At 42.1% G+C, this 16,946-nt stretch overlaps 2 protein-coding genes across 2 annotated transcripts; one reads left to right on the top strand and one right to left on the bottom strand.

Moving 5' to 3' along the window:
• The first annotated feature begins 1,374 nt into the window (after positions 1–1,374).
• On the top strand, positions 1,375–2,811 carry LOC124660265 (aspartic proteinase nepenthesin-1-like). Its single transcript, XM_047198082.1, has one exon. The coding sequence runs from the start codon at positions 1,375–1,377 to the stop codon at positions 2,809–2,811; it is 1,437 nt and encodes a 478-aa protein (XP_047054038.1).
• Positions 2,812–4,708: 1,897 nt separating this feature from the next.
• LOC124696184 (protein N-terminal asparagine amidohydrolase-like) lies at positions 4,709–7,999 on the bottom strand. The gene is made up of 9 exons (XM_047228949.1): positions 7,895–7,999; positions 7,648–7,821; positions 7,094–7,158; positions 6,875–6,968; positions 6,745–6,783; positions 6,461–6,646; positions 5,969–6,147; positions 5,139–5,258; positions 4,709–4,936 (listed from the first exon to the last, which is right to left on the bottom strand). Exons 1-9 carry the CDS (start codon positions 7,931–7,933, stop codon positions 4,828–4,830), a joined length of 1,005 nt encoding a protein of 334 aa, XP_047084905.1. The 5' UTR covers positions 7,934–7,999; the 3' UTR covers positions 4,709–4,827.
• Between the last annotated feature and the right edge of the window lie 8,947 nt (positions 8,000–16,946).

Below are 16,946 nucleotides of genomic sequence, written 5' to 3'. Positions count from 1 at the left end.
TGCGAAAAAGTACATACTAATAATTATTTAGTTCCCGAAATCACTTAAATGTCGGTAGAGAATTATACATCCTTGTCCACCAATATGTTTGAAAATTGTTTTCGAACCAACTTGGACAAATTTATGAGGGAAAATCCTACACACGACGAAAGTACAAAAAAATGTTTGAGATAGCTATCAGTAAAAATAACACCAAACATAAATAAATCATAGGTAATGACCAAGGTTTAAAATAGCGCGCTATTTTTTCGCTAATTGCACACAATAGCATATTTTAACAGTTCACGTTAAATTTTAGTAAGTTTGCTCGCTATGACGATATTCCCAAAATAACATATTATATCGCGCTAAAACATCATAGAGTTAGCTCGCTATTTTTTACAACCTATTGGTACAACGGTTTGAGTTTTCCTCGTTAAAAAAAAGAAGAAATTTATGTTTGTTTTTTTGTGGTGATGAATGTCAATCTGTTGATTCTTCTTATCAGTAAATTGATAATTTTTAATAAATAATTTATACTATGTCGTTTTCTCGTGAAATATTGATATTAGCTTTAAAAAATTGGAGAACTATTTTTGTATGTGATTATGTATGTACAAGTCTATTACTTTTGGACTGAAATCCTTTATTTTAACACTTTATCTAGTATTTTTTTCAAAACGATATTTAAAATATAGCATGCTATTAGCAGGATATAACGGATGCATAGCATTTGAAGATGCCGCCGCTATTTCTTTTAGCACGCTATTTTAAACCTTGGTAATGACACACACATGACCTACGTGAAATTTTCGTGTGTGAACAACTGAACATGGAGATATACACTGTCGATTCATCCATATGGAATCGTTTGCGAAACGTTACACAGGATCCTAATTTATTTTTCCGCGTGTTATATTTCGCGCCGCGAGCCGGTTCTTGAGTCTAGGCTAACGATCGGATTTTCAGGAAGCAGCCATCTGATTGGATGTCCTTAACTAACAACGATATAATCTATATATCTGAATCACTTAAACCCCGTTTGAATATATTGGTAGCTCTAAACTGAAACTGAGTTGTTCATATTCGTTTGAATATATTGGTAGCTCTAAACTGAAACTGAGTTTATATTAACGATTCAGATAGATAGATTATATCGTTGTTAGTTAGGCTGATTAACCGTGTTGTACAAGATTGTAACCTAACCGTAATAATCATCACTATAAAGAGACAGGACGTCCAGTCTGAGCGCTGCCCTTTTGCCTCTCCAAACACATCTCGATCATCTAAGCCTGTTTTGGCTACAAAGCCACGGTTGCTAGAACTCCCAATACACAAGAGAACCTGCACGGGAATCCAAGCCAAGTATAGTTTTTAAGCTTGCACTTGTGTACGATGAAAGATCTGGCAGCGTTGAAGCTTTTACCCTGCCTTCTTTTCCTAGCTATCGTGTTCCCCTGGCAGCCCACCTGGGCGACTAGCGCCGCCTTGCGTGCCGACCTCACGCACGTCGACAGCGGGCGTGGCTTCACCAACGGCGAGCTGCTCCGCCGGATGGCTGCTCGTTCGACGGCACGAGCGGCCAGCCTGCGGTATTCTTCATCCGCCCGCCCCGGCGACGCCAGCAAGGCTGAGGCGGTGACCGTGCCGATGGCTCGAGGCAACACCGACACGGAGTACTACGGTTCCGAGTACCTCATCCACTTCGGTATCGGCACGCCGAGGCCGCAGCCGGTGGCGCTGGAGTTGGACACCGGCAGCGACCTAATCTGGACGCAGTGCGGGTGCATCGTCTGCTTCGACCAGCCGCTCCCTCTGGTGGACACCTCTGCCTCCGCCACCGTCCGTGGCCTCTCTTGCACCGACCCTCTCTGCCGGAGCGGAGGAGGCCTCCCGCTCTCCGGGTGCGCCGCGGACGACAACGTTTGCTTCTACGTCTACGCCTACGCCGACCAAACGGTCACGACAGGCAAGATGATGGAGGACACCTTCACCTTCCAGGCGCCAAACGGCACGGGCATCGCTGCCGTGCCGAGCCTCCGCTTCGGATGTGGCGTGTACAACACCGGCAGCTTCATATCCAACGAGTCGGGCGTCGCCGGCTTCGCCCGTGGGCCGCTGTCGCTGCCTTCGCAGCTCCAAGTCACCAACTTCTCGTATTGCCTCACGGCCATAGCAGATGGCACGACCAGCCCGGTGTTCCTGGGCACGCCGGAGCCGGACAGCCTCGAAGCGCAGGCCACGGGGCCCGTCCAGTCCACCCCGTTCGCCCCAGGCCCCGCGGGCAGCTTGTTCTACTACCTTCCGCTCCAAGGGATCACCGTCGGCAAGACGCGGCTGCCCTTCAACGCCTCCGTCTTCGCGACCAAGGACGACGGCTCCGGCGGGACCATCATCGACTCCGGCACATCCATCACCAACTTCCCGCAGGCCGTGTTCGAAAGCCTCCAGGAGGCGTTCGTGTCGCAGATGCCACTGCCCGTCGCAAACAACTCCAACGGCAGGCTGTGCTTCGCCGCCAACCCCTCGTCGTCAACAGTACCGCACCCGACCAAAGTGGCTGTGCCCAAGCTCATCCTCCACCTGGACGGCGCCGACTGGGACATCCCGCGGGAGAATTACATGCTGCACGTCCAAGACCTTGACGGCACTGGCGCCGGCGACGGGCTGTGCCTGGTCATCGATTCGTCAGGCGTCGACGACGGCTTCACCATCATAGGCAACTTCCAGCAGCAGAACACCCACATCGTCTACGACCTCGAGGCCAACAAGATGAGCTTCGCGCCCGCGCGCTGCAACAAGCTCTTATCACTTGATTCACTAGCTAATTAATGGGGACTGACTAAACGACCTCATGCATGCATGTGTGCACTGCTCCGCATGAAGAACCAGCGCGCTGTCAGCCTGCTCACGTTGTGATCTTACAGCGTCATTCATTCACACTATATATGTACTACTTTGCTACATTAGAAAAATAAAATTCATCGAAACTAAACAAAAATTCACAGTTATTGAAATTTGAAAGCTTGCTTGGTTTTTTCCATGGATTTGTTGTTCTACATGCATGGATATCTTAATTAAGTGGATTTTCTTGCTCGATCCAGAAATTGGTGGTCAGTAATCCAATTGAATACTCACCAACCAAATTAATGGTCTCTATAAATCAAAATCTGTAAAACAATACTAGTACTTAGAATAACAAAATCCTCAATCTGGAAATTCTTTTGCCTTCTCGGAATTTAGATCCTTGATCTTTTTACTAAAAAAACAAACAACATATATAAGTCACGAATGATTAATATACATGTGAGTACCCAAAACAAGTATCCTTGGCCAATTCATAAGCAAGAATTAATTTGTAATATTTCCATCACATGTGACTTTTTATATCACAAAATATTGACTAAATCACTCTAAATTTAGTATAATCCAGTCAAATACTCATCAACCAAATGGTCTCTATAAATCTAACTCTGTAAAACAATACTAGTACTTAGAATAAATTGAATAAATGACATTGACAACAAGAACTTAGCGGTAAGAAACAAAGGTCCCAGCCTCGAGAGATCATAGGAGTTCGTCTTCATAGCTTGTTTGAGAACAAGGATGTCTGTGGAGAATATCCAGATTTTCAGAAATAGGGATCGCATTAGCAAGAGCCAACAATTCAGACTGTAGCGCTTCGGAAGCCGCATTCACCCTACCAGCAGCAGAAAAGACAGGTTCTCCAGCTGCATCCCGGGCAATGGCTCCCTAGCTCCCCATCTGTGCTTCCTCACTGAAGGTCCCGTCCACATTTACTTTCACCATGTCACCAGGAAGGAGGCTGCCAACGCTTCTTGTCGTCGGTACTGGTCACTTTTTTTATCAATGTTAATGGATTTACATTCATCAACATGTCGCTGTATCAGGAACTAGAATTCCGAGACAGAGAGGCGTTGCTCTTCATGATTTATCTTGTTTCGTTCCTGCCACCAACACCAGAGAAGCGCCACACCTTTCATGCCCTGGTCATTTGAAATTGATTGGAGGCACTCCATGACCTACAAAGGATTTGCACAACCACTTAAACGAAGCCTGACATCTTCTAGCTTGAGTGCACGCCACATTTTCTTCACTTCTTTACATTGGATAAACAAATGACTCACATCTAGAAATTGCTAGAGCAAACCGTGCATCTAGTATTCAGTTCAAACACCTCTCCTTTCAATGTTCTGTATAGGGGATGGCTGTAATGGCAAAATCTCCATTGAAAGTGTAGAACCTTTGGAGGGCAGTTCATTTTCCAGTCTTTTCCAAATCAGCTGTTCTGGGTGCGGATCAAAGTTTGGACAACTCTCACGCTGCAGCACATCAACATGTAATTTATAAGCAGACTTTACCCAAAAAAAACACCTTTGTTGCCCATATTCGGGGGCAAAAGTTTGCTGCACAAGAGGCATGTCCAAAGATTCATAGACTGGATCACTCGGAGACATGCGTACACGAGAGGGAGTAGATTTCAAACAAACCGTTGCAAACAACAACGAAAATATTACTTGCCACAACCTTGTACACAATGCCTAACTGCCGCGCCTCTGACCACAATACGTAGTCGATGCAAAGGACTTAATATGCATGAATCCACAACACGGCGTACCAACCGTGCATATAAGTATATAACACATCAACTCCAGGTCGGATTCTCACCATACATATATGGAGAGTCCAAATAATACATGAATCACCTATGGCAAATAAATGAGATAACTGAAGCTGAAAGGCCAATAGAAATGGTGAATTTGACTGGGATCGCAGAGTCTTGTTTCTGCTTGTAGAGCACCAACTGATGACGAGATCAGGATGATGCTAAGAGTGCCTTGACCACCTTCCATCATCGGTCCAACGGAAGACCCGGGGCTTGTACTTTGGAAATGTGTCTTCCCAGTCTGGATTCTCCATCATGTATTTCCATATCCTACAACAGGAAATTACAAAGCAAGAATAAACCATATATTTCACTCAAATCTGAATGCACACCATTGTTTCATTCATGAAGGTGATTTTACCCAAATGAACAATAATATTATTAGGCTCACATTTGACAGTAATCATTAAGATATGGTAAAATAAAAGGGTTATGCAAGACAGTTTCTAGTATGTAGGATAGAAGCACACACCTTCTCTCAGTTTCCACAAAATGAGGTGGTTCTGCAGCTGGAGAGGTGGAGCACTGAAGCAGGATTTCAGAGTCTGAAAGCTCGTTAAGAGAGGATGCTAGTTCTACCCAGTCTGGCATCCTATACAAGCAGGAGAAGAGAATCACACGGAATAGTTACTTAACCAACAAAGTAGGGAGGCACAAGTACTTAAATTTGTAATATGTATACACTTAAAATTTCACAGAGTATTATTCAAGATGCAGTTTATATGCATGGCAAGTTGACAACAAAAACCCACTATTAAAATAGCCAGAAGGAACACATTTCCTTTATCTTCCTGTTATAAGGTGTTCATGATGGAAACTGGGCAAGAATCAAAGCCTGAAAATGTTATTTTATTGTCCATTTCCCACAAACAGTTGTAAATTTTATTGGGTGTTGGAATACGGCAGTGGGTCAAATCTTGAGCCTAAACAGGGCCTACCCATGAATAGGAATGGTTCCTATCCACCGTTCAATTCACCGATGAATTACAGAAAGTGAAACAAATACTGTAGAGTATTTCATGCATAGGGGTAAGGGTCATTACACATATATATGGAGTATGATAACAGCAATTCAGGCAAGATGCTAAAACTGTCCTTTTGCAATAATGAAAACGTCAAATATTTCTTTCGAAGTTGTACTACACCTACGGAAATTTTGAAGATCAAGCTGAAGCAAAGAAGCAACCTGTTTGATCTAACCTAATGCCTATGTCCATAGATTAATATTCAGTGACAGAAGGTCGATACTTAGAGACGAAGAGGCTGAATAACGAAATTGATGGGAAGATATAAGAAACGGACCAGCAGGCAGGGGCAATTTGGAAAATATCAGCGTGTGTGTCGTAGGTCTCCAGTAACTTCCCTTTCCAACTTGGATCATATGAAGAAACACTCACACGAATTCTTCTGACTATTTCATCAGGACACCTTGAAGTCACGTCAAAGCTTGCAGCAGAAACAACACCACATGATGCTTCCATCTGAAGACAGCAGAAGTGTCTGTTTGTGAGAAAACTTCTTCTAAAGTGGGGTATGTTTAAAGATGGCTTTAAAATAACAGTTACATGCGGGAATAATTGCAGATTACACAAACTACCGAAATGAAATGGTAGTCCGAGATGCGGGCAAAATAGAATTTCCCCTCCCTCTTTTTCCTTCTCTTTTTGAATTAAAACTCAAATGTTCCTTGTGCCACAGCTAACAAGGTTTGTGGTGCTCACTGACAATAAAAAGTAGCAATAAAAACTACTAATCAATGCTCTAGTAGATTCAGATCGGGAGGTACTCACTAACCACAAATCCACCAACTATTGGTCGTGCATTGCCATAAGAATCAGTCATAGTGTTGTTCCCAAGAACACAAAAAGACCGAAGGTGGAATTGTTGCTCGAATTTATGCAGCACTTCAACTATCTTGGAACAAAGTGGATGGGAGTATCCTTCCTGTTTGCTGTGCTTCCCACCAGAAGAATGGACAACCTGTAGGGCGAAATTGTAAATAAATGGTTCCCCATGTATACTGTGACAAACAAGAGATCTAAAAGAAATTTAACCACCCAACAAGTTATGAATTCAACCTTTGTAGAAGCATCATCGAAACCACCAATCAGGTGAACCTGTAAGCAAATGCTTGTAAGAACGTTCCCACTGGTGCTTAACTGCTTATTGTATATTTTGAGGGGGGGATACAGGTGAAAAGAGACAAACATCAAATGGTTCATTGTCTTCACCAAGTAATTCTAGCATCTGTCTGAACCCTCCTTCTACAATCTTTGGAAAGTCCATATGGCTAACGGAAGTCCTGAAATCAATTAATGGAAAATAAAATGAGCTTCCATGAATTTGGGAAACCACATGAATTTGGCTTTCACAAGAAAACAAAACCTTACAGAGTCAGATAAAACGCTCGCTTCTTTTTCCACTTACATTCCAGTCTTGTTGTTGCGAACTGCAACACCCACACATGTAGTCATCTCATCTGTGCCCACTAACTACAGATGCAAAAGAAGAGATGAATTCAGAACTCAAAGCAATTTGAGTGGTCTGCGCCAAAAAATGCTTTAGTTACTCTAAGAATAAGGATAGTGGCTGAAATGTGGCAGAAAATGACAATGTGCTCTAATAGGATGTCAACTTGTCAGCAACACAAACTCGAAATCAATCAGGTAAAGTGATCAAATGCATCTGCGAGGTAAGATTGAAAGCCCTACAAGTTCGCATTCCTATTACAGGACAGTGTATATCCTACAAAGTGAACTCCAGGAGTGCCTGCCTAGTGCCTAGTACCCGTTTACTGCTGCCTTTATCCCGTCCGCAACAAGTATGATTTCCTCCATGGGAAATGAAAAATCGCATCGCGGCACCAAACTATGGAACTAGGCAACAATAACTCGATTCCCGCAATCTAATTCGAACGACGCTGATCGGACCAAGGATCCCCAGGCTCTACTCGATCAAACCGCGAGGACCTGAGCACGCACCTGGACGCGCGCCGGATCCACCGTGGCGTACTCCCGCTGGAAGACGTACACGTGCCTGGGCCCCTCAGGCCCCGACGAGATCTGCCTCTCCGGGGCGGCCGTTAGCCGTTCGGACGCGGCGCAGAGCCCGGGGTTCCCCATGAGCGCCGCCACGAGCTCCCTCCCGCTGCTCCCCTGCAAAAACCGGGAGTCGATAAGATCGGAAAGAGAAAAGATACTTGAACGCGCAGGAGCGCACCGCGCGCACCGTGGGGGAGGAGACGGGCTCGCCGTCGACGAGGAGCATATCGCCGTCGGCGTTGGCGTGGTTGGGTTTGGGGGGAATCACCAAGGGAAGTCGTCGGAAGTTTCGTTCAGTCCGACGACCGTTTAATTTAGAGTAGCTTGTCATTGAAAATTTCACCTTCTAATTCTTTAATTTTCGTGAATAACATCACATTAGCAAGTTTTTTTTTAGAAACATTACATTAGCAAGTTCTCCATGTGTCAACAACATGCGCCCTTCACCATGCGAAATAACTTTTTTTTTTACTGCTCTAATAATATGGAAAAATATACATTTAGTTTTAGTTTGACATAATAATTCCATTGGCTACGAATTTGCAATCAACATGGTCATATAAAGAAAGAAGAATTTAGAGTGAACCAAAGCGAAAAGTACATCCGGCTCCGGAGCTCCAGTGCTCTCGCCATTTAAAAAAATTAAAAAAATATTTATTAGTTATCAAAAAATCTGAAAAATAATTCTGTAATTGTTAGAGATACATCTCACAATCATGAAAAATCTCAACCCAAAATTATTTTTACTTTGAGCTACACAAAAATAACAAAATCTGACATATTTTTGTAGATTTGAAAATGACTACTCATATCTGCACTTTTGTCTTTTATGTTTAGCTTAAAATATAAAGTATTTGAAATTGATATTTTACACGTTTGTGGGATACATTATTGGCTATATGAATATATTTTTTTCAGATTTTTTTAAAACTTAAAAATATGTTTTTTAATTTATTTTAAAAACGAGATTACTGGTGCCCATGTGCACCAAATCTATGTCCGAACCAAAGTTCCATATTAGTCTAGTTTTAGGCAGCTTAAAGAAATAACACGTGACTACTTCTCAGTAGACTTAGTTCTTACTGAAATGATATCTTTGAATTTCATTTGCAACTCGTGTCACAACACAACACGGATCACGAAATAAATCTAGTTATGCAGAGACATTTTTCTAGTTACAACCTCATTTATAACTATCAGTTGCAATCGAACTTCAAATTTAGTGTACGAAACATGATGCAAATTTAATAATAACGTAACAATGGATTGAGAACTAGCAAAAGAGTGTAAAAAAGTAAACGATCCCTCTTGAACTTTTCCTATAAATCGTCCAGCTTATCGTTTGAGGATTTTAAATTAATTATGAGATAACTCGTTTGAAAGCCCCTCCTAAAAATCTAAGTAGGTTATGGAAGAAACTAGAGAGAAAGCAACTTATTTTTTTAAGCTTTTACAACTTGCCTTTTCAACCTTTAAAAGAACTAGGCGTCTATGCCTTGAGGAATACCACCAACTTAAACTTCAACATTACTCTCTTTTTTGAAACCTTTTCTACTGCAGGGGAACCCCCCGTAGCCCTTTATTGATCAATAAACAAAGTACAAATTATATATAAACTATACACATGGAGGGATAAAAAATTACAAAAGAGTACTACTAATCCATGATGACAAGGTGTAAACATGTACATAGTCTTATCCATATGAACCCACACATACCTTATCTCTACGAACACCTTCGAAAAACTGAGTTTAATAAATTGATCTGGCGGGTTATGAGATTAACATAATCATCACAGACACCTCGTTATTGATGAAAACGTCGTCTCCAACTAAAGAATATTTAGCCTTTTATAACGCATCAAAGTGTCAAACCTAGGTTTAATCCAACTTTCATAAGTCGTGCAAAGTGTAGTTTATTTTACTGCGTAACCACTCGGCTAAAAACAATATACCGCTACATGATAAATGTTTGATGGAGCTCTTCTTTTTACACGTTTGAGCGAGAGTTTATTTAGAACTGAGTACTAGCTCAGTGGCAAGTTTTTCGAGTGTGTAGGTTCGAATTCAAGGAGACCAAATTAAACAAGGTGTTATCTACTACCTCTGAACTTATTAATTGACGCATCCACCCACCAATTACATGCATGGCCAGTTCTCCCACTCGTCGATTAAATCCGACTGGAGGGAGTAGCTCATTGTCTCATTTTTTTTAGAGTCATTGTCTCATACTCTCATTGCTGAACCCCCTCGGCAGCAGCGTGGGCGTGGCGCTGCTGCTGCCCCCGTGCACCAAAGTGGCCCAGCCAGAGCCTACGACGAGCACCGATCCATGCCATCCCGTGAACGCATCGATTCGTTTTTTCGATAAAGGGAATATATTAATATCAAAAGATACCAATTACACCCAGCCTCTGCAACAACGCACCACCCTAATGGCACTACGGATGCACACAGCCAAAAAAAGAAAAGAAAACTAAGAAACAAAAGTCCCGCTACGATATCGCGGGCCTAACAACAACAATACATCCACCGCCAAGACAACACCTGAAATACAGACTCTCCAAAAACGACGCCTTCAAGAAGGGAACAGTGCTCTAACACCGTCGTCGCCCGATCAAAGATCTTAGGTTTTCACCCTGAAGATACCCCGCTCTCAAAACAATGCCTCCAACAAGGTCATTGCCAGGCACAACCAGTTAAGGCCAGACCTTGGGTTTTGAACCTGAAAGGTAGGACTCTGAACTTCACCTGTGTTGTCACCCCCACTTTCATATCGCTGCTGTGAAGCCCGGAACACCAAGCCAGTTCCATCTCACTGATACGTCTCCAACGTATCGATAATTTCTTATGTTCCATGCTTGTTTTATGACAATACCTACATGTTTTATACACACTTTATGTCATTATTATGCATTTTCCAGAACTAACCTATTAACGAGATGCCGAAGTGCCAGTTCCTGTTTTCTGCTGTTTTTGGTTTCAGAAATCCTAGTAAGGAAATATTCTCGGAATTGGACGAAATCAACGCCCAGCATCTTATAATTGCACGAAGCTTCCAGAACACCGGAGAGGCACCAGAGGGGAGCCCTGGTGGCCCCACACGTGTGGGCGGCGCGGCCAAGGAGCCAAACGCGCCCCCCTACTGTGTGGGTCCCTCGTCAGCCCTCCGACTCCGACTCTTCGCCTATAAGAAGCCCCCTGACCTAAATCTTCGACACGGAAAAGCCACGGTACGAGAAACCTTCCAGAGCCGCCGCCATCGCGAAGCCAAGATCCGGGGACGGGAGTCTCTGTTCCGGCACGCCGCCGGGACGGGGAAGTGCCCCCGGAAGGCATCTCCATCGACACCACCGCCATCTTCATCACCGCTGTTGTCTCCCATGAGGCGGGAGTAGTTCTCCCTCGAGGCTAACGGCTGTACCGGTAGCTATTTGGTTAATCTCTCTCCTATGTACTTCAATACAATGATCTCATGAGCTGCCTTACATGATTGAGATTCATATGAGTTTTGTATCACTATTCATCTATGTGTTACTCTAGTGATGTTATTAAAGTAGTCTATTCCTCCTTCATGATGTAATGGTGACAGTGTGTGCATCATGTAGTTCTTGGCGTAGGTTATGATTGTAATCTCTTGTAGATTATGGAGTTAACTATTACTATGATAGTATTGATGTGATCTATTCCTCCTTTCATAGTGTGATGGTGACGAGTGTGCATGCTATGTTAGTACTTGGTATAATTGCAATGATCTATTATGCACTCTAAGGTTATTTAAATATGAACATCGAATGTTGTGGAGCTTGTTAACTCCGGCATTGAGGTGCTCTTGTAGCCCTACACAATTAATGGTGTTTGTCATCCAACAAGAGAGTGTAGAGTGGTTTTATTATGTGATCAATGTTGAGAGTGTCCACTAGTGAAAGTATGATCCCTAGGCCTTGTTTCCAAACATCGAATCTCCGTTTATTTCTTGTTACATTTGCATGTTTACTCGCTGCCATATTTTATTCAGATTGCTATTACCATTCATATACATCCATACTACTTGTATTTCACTATCTCTTCGCCGAACTAGTGCACCTATACATCGACAAGTGTATTAGGTGTGTTGGGGACACAAGAGACTTCTTGTATCGTGATTGCGGGGTTGCTTGAGAGGGATATCTTTGACCTCTTCCTCCCTGAGTTCGATAAACCTTGGGTGATCCACTTAAGGGAAACTTGCTGCACGTTCTACAAACCTCTGCTCTTGGAGGCCCAACACTGTCTACAAGAATAGAAGCACACGTAGACATCAAGCACTTTTCTGGCGCCGTTGCCGGGGAGGAAAGGTAAAAGGCACTCATACTCCGGTCCCAGGTAACTAATTATTTTTCTGTTGTCGTTGTGTGTGTGCTCGAAGCTATTTCCTTTAGATCCTGCAATTGCATCTTTTTGTTTCTTGTTAAACACTAGTAAGGCATAATGGAAAACATATGTGAGCTTTTTAAACTATTTCCTGAGTCAAGACATGAATGGTTTAATGCGAAAATTAAAAAACCTATGGAACCTTATTTGCATGCTAGTAGTAATATTAGTATGAACGCTTTGAACATCATTGTTGATAATGATATAGAAAATTCTAAGCTTGGGGAGGTCGGTTTTTATGAAAATGATCTCTTTAGCCCTCCGGGTATTGAGGAGAGAGTTTATGTTGATTATGATATGCCTCCCATATATGATGATTATAATGATAGTGGTCTTCTGGTGCCGCCTACTATGGAGGATAAAGTTTATTATGATGATACTATACCTCCTATATTTGATGATGAGAATAATAATGATAGCTACTTTGTTGAATTTGCTCCCACTACAACTAATAAAATTGATTATGCTTATGTTGGGAGTAGTAATAATTTTATGCATGTAGCTCATGATAAGAATGTTTCATGTGATAGTTATATTGTTGAGTTTGTTCATGATGCTACTGAAAGTTATTATGAGAGAGGAAACATGGTTATATGCATCTCAATAATATTAAGTTTCCCCTCTTTATGTTGAGAATTTTGAAGTTGCGCTTGTATTGCCTTCTTATGCTTGTCACTTTGTTCTTCATGAATTTATTTGTGTACAAGATTCCTTTTCATAGGAAGTGGGTTAGGCTTAAATGTGTTTTGAATTTGCTTCTTGATGCTCTCTTTTGCTTCAACTCTTATTTCTTGCGCGAGCATCATTAAAATTATTGAGCCCATCTTAATGGCTATAAAGAAAGAACTTCTTGGGAGATAACCCATGTTTTTATTTTGCTACTGTTTTGTTGTGTCTTGGAAGTTGTTACCACTGTAGCAACCTCTCCTTATCTTATTTTATTGCATTGTTGTGCCAAGTAAAGTCTTTGATAGTAGGGTTGATACTAGATTTGGATTGCTGCGCAGAAACAGATTTCTGTCTGTGACGAATTTGGGCAGGGTTCTCTGTAGGTAACTCAGAAAAATCTGCCAGTTTACATGCGTGATCCTCAGATATGTACGCAACTTTCATTCAATTTGAGCATTTTCATCTGAGCAAGTTAAGTGCACCTGAAAAATTCGTCTTTACGGACTGTTCTGTTTTGACAGATTCTGCCTTTTATTTCGCATTGCCTGTTTTGCTATGTTTGATGGATTTCATTGTTCCATAGACTTCCAGTAGCTTTGGGAAATGTCCAGAAGTGTTAAGAATGATTGTGTCACCTCTGAACATGTGATTTTTTTTATTATGCACTAACCCTCTAATGAGTTTGTTTCGAGTTTGGTGTGGAGGAAGTTTTCAAAGGTCAAGAGAGGAGGATGATACTATGATCAAGAAGTGTGAAAAATCTAAGCTTGGGGATGCCCCCGTGGTTCATCCCTGTATATTTCAAGAAGACTCAAGCGTCTAAGCTTGGGGATGTCCAAGGCATCCCCTTCTTCATCAACAATTTATCAGGTTTCTTCTCTTGAAACTATATTTTTATTCGGTCATATCTTATGTACTTTACTTGGAGCGTCTGTTTGTTTTTATTTTTGTTTATGTTTGAATAAATTCATGCTTGTGTGGGAGAGAGACACGCTCCGCTGTTGCGTATGAACACATGTGTTCTTAGCTTTACTCTTAATGTTCATGGCGAAGGTTGAAACCGCTTCGTTAATTGCTATTTGGTTGGAAACAGAAAATGCTTCATGTGGTAATTGGTATAATGTCTTGAATAATTTGATACTTAGCAATTGTTGTGCTCATATAGATCATGTTTAAGCTCTTGCATCATGTTCTTTGTACCCATTAATGAAGAACTACATAGAGCTTGTTAAAATTTGGTTTGCATGATTGGTCTCTCTAAGTCTAGATATTTTCTGGTTAAGGTGTTTGAACAACAAGGAAGACGATGTAAAGTCTTATAATGCTTACAATATGTTCATATGTGAGTCTTGCTGCACCGTTTTATACTTGAGTTTCAAACAACCTTGCTAGCCTAGCCTTGTATTGAGAGGGAATTCTTCTCGTACATCCAAATCCTTGAGCCAAAAACTATGCCATTTGTGTCCACCATACCTACCTACTACATGGTATTTCTCTGCCATTCCAAGCAAATACTTCATGTGCTACCTTTAAACAATTCAAAAGCTATTATCTCTTATTTGTGTCAATGTTTTATAGCTCATGAGGAAGTATGTGGTGTTTATCTTTCAACCTTGTCATTTACTTCGACGGACTTTCACCAATGGACTAGTGGCATATCCGCTTATCCAATAATTTTGCAAAAAGAGCTGGCAATGGGGTGCCCAGCCCCAATTAATTAACTTGCATTAATAATTCTCTTCACATGCTTTGCCCTGATCTATCAGTAAGCAACTTAATTTTGCAAATAGACACTTGATACGTCTCCGACGTATCGATAATTTCTTATGTTCTATGCCATATTATTGATGATACCTACATGTTTTATGCACACTTTATGTCATATTCGTGCATTTTACGGAACTAACCTATTAACAAGATGCTGAAGTGCCGATTCTTGTTTTCTGCTGTTTTTGGTTTCGAAATCCTAGTAACGAAATATTCTCGGAATTGGACGAAACGAAGACCCGGGGGCCTATTTCGCCACGAACCTTCCGGAAGACCGAAGAGCATACGAAGTGGGATCACGAGGTGGCCAAACCACATGGCGGCGCGGCCAAGGGGGCCCGCGCCGCCTGTGGTGTGGGCCCCTCGTTAGCCCCGACTCTGCCCTTCCGCCTACTTAAAGCCTCCGTCGCGAAACCCACGATGCGAAAAACCACGATACGGAAAACCTTCCGGAGACGCCGCCGCCGCCGATCCCATCTCGGGGGATTACGGAGATCTCCTCCGGCACCCTGCCGGAGAGGGGATTCATCTCCCGGAGGACTCTACACCGCCATGGTCGCCTCCGGAGTGATGAGTGAGTAGTTCACCCCTGGACTATGGGTCCATAGCGATAGCTAGATGGTTGTCTTCTCCTCATTGTGCTTCATTGTTGGATCTTGTGAGCTGCCTAACATGATCAAGATCATCTATCCGTAATACTCTATGTTGTGTTTGTCGGGATCCGATGGATAGAGAATACCATGTTATGTTAATTATCAAGTTATTACATATGTGTTGTTTATGATCTTGCATGCTCTCCGTTACTAGTAGAGGCTCTGGCCAAGTTTTTGCTTTTAACTCCAAGAGGGAGTATTTATGCTCGATAGTGGGTTCATGCCTGCATTGACACCAGGACGGTGACGAGAAAGTTCTAAGGTTGTGTTGTGCTTGTTGCCACTAGGGATAAAACATTGGCGCTATGTCCGAGGATGTAGTTGTTGATTACATTACGCACCATACTTAATGCAATTGTCTCGTTGCTTTGCAACTTAATACTTGGAAGGGGTTCGGACGATAACCTGAAGGTGGACTTTTAGGCATAGATGCGGTTGGATGGCGGTCTATGTACTTTGTCGTAATGCCCAATTAAATCTCACTATACTTATCATGCCATGTATGTGCATTGTTATGCCCTCTCTATTTGTCAATTGCCCGACTGTAATTTGTTCACCCAACATGCTTTTATCTTATGGAGAGACACCTCTAGTGAACTGTGGACCCCGGTCCATTCTTTTATACTGAAATACAAATCTGCTGCAGTACTTGTTTTACTGTTTTCTCTGCAAACAATCATCTTCCACACAATACGGTTAACCCTTTGTTACGGCAAGCCGATGAGATTGACAACCTCACTTGTTTCGTTGGGGCAAAGTACTTTGGTTGTGTTGTGCGGGTTCCACGTTGGCGCCGGAATCTGCGGTGTTGCGCCGCACTACATCCCGCCGTCATCAACCTTCAACGTGCTTCTTGACTCCTACTGGTTCGATTAAACCTTGGTTTCTAACCGAGGGAAACTTGCCGCTGTGCGCATCACACCTTCCTCTTGGGGTTCCCAACGGACGTGTCAATTACACGCATCAAGCAAATTTCACGGCGCCGTTGCCGGGGAGATCAAGACACGCTGCAAGGGGAGTCTCCACTTCTCAATCTCTTTACTTTGTTTTTGTCTTGCTTTATTTTATTTACTACTTTGTTTGCTGCATTATATTAAAACACAAAAAATTAGTTGCTAGCTTTACTTTATTTACTGTCTTGCACTCTATATCAAAAACACAAAAAAATTAGTTTACTTGCATTTACTTTATCTAGTTTGCTTTATTTACTACTGCTAAAATGGCCAACCCTGAAAATACTAAGTTGTGTGACTTCACTAGCACAAATAATAATGATTTCCTATGCACACCTATTGCTCCACCTGCTACTACGAGCAGAATTCTTTGAAATTAAACCCGCTTTCTTGAATCTCGTTATGCGAGAGCAATTTTACAGTGTTAGTTACGATGATCTTGCTGCCCATCTCAATAATTTTGTTGAACTATGTGAAATGCAAAAGTATAAAGATGTAGATGGTGATATTATAAAATTAAAATTGTTTCCTTTCTCATTAAGAGGAAGAGCTAAAGATTGGTTGCTATCTCTGCCTAAGAATAGTATTGATTCCTGGACTAAATGCAAGGATGCTTTTATTGGTAGATATTATCCCCCTGCTAAAATTATATCTTTGAGGAGTAGCATAATGAATTTTAAACAATCTGGATAATGAACATGTTGCTCAAGCTTGGGACAGAATGAAATCTCTGGTTAAAAATTGCCCAACCCATGGACTGACTACTTGGATGATCATCCAAACCT

Source organism: Lolium rigidum, chromosome 1 (genome assembly GCF_022539505.1).
Source record: "Lolium rigidum isolate FL_2022 chromosome 1, APGP_CSIRO_Lrig_0.1, whole genome shotgun sequence".
Taxonomy (NCBI): domain Eukaryota; kingdom Viridiplantae; phylum Streptophyta; class Magnoliopsida; order Poales; family Poaceae; genus Lolium; species Lolium rigidum.
Note: the sequence above shows the minus strand (reverse complement) of the source record. Positions and strands in the feature narration are given on the sequence as shown.

Excerpts from the sequence above, each read along its gene's own strand:
- LOC124660265 (XM_047198082.1), top strand. The coding sequence starts at position 1,375 with ATGAAAGATCTGGCAGCGTTGAAGCTTTTACCCTGCCTTCTTTTCCTA.
- LOC124696184 (XM_047228949.1), bottom strand. The coding sequence starts at position 7,933 with ATGCTCCTCGTCGACGGCGAGCCCGTCTCCTCCCCCACG. Across the intron at positions 6,647-6,744 it reads TCGATGATGCTTCTACAAAG|GTTGTCCATTCTTCTGGTGG; the intron begins GTTGAATTCATA and ends TTCGCCCTACAG. Across the intron at positions 4,937-5,138 it reads TTTGTGGAAACTGAGAGAAG|GATATGGAAATACATGATGG; the intron begins GTGTGTGCTTCT and ends TTCCTGTTGTAG.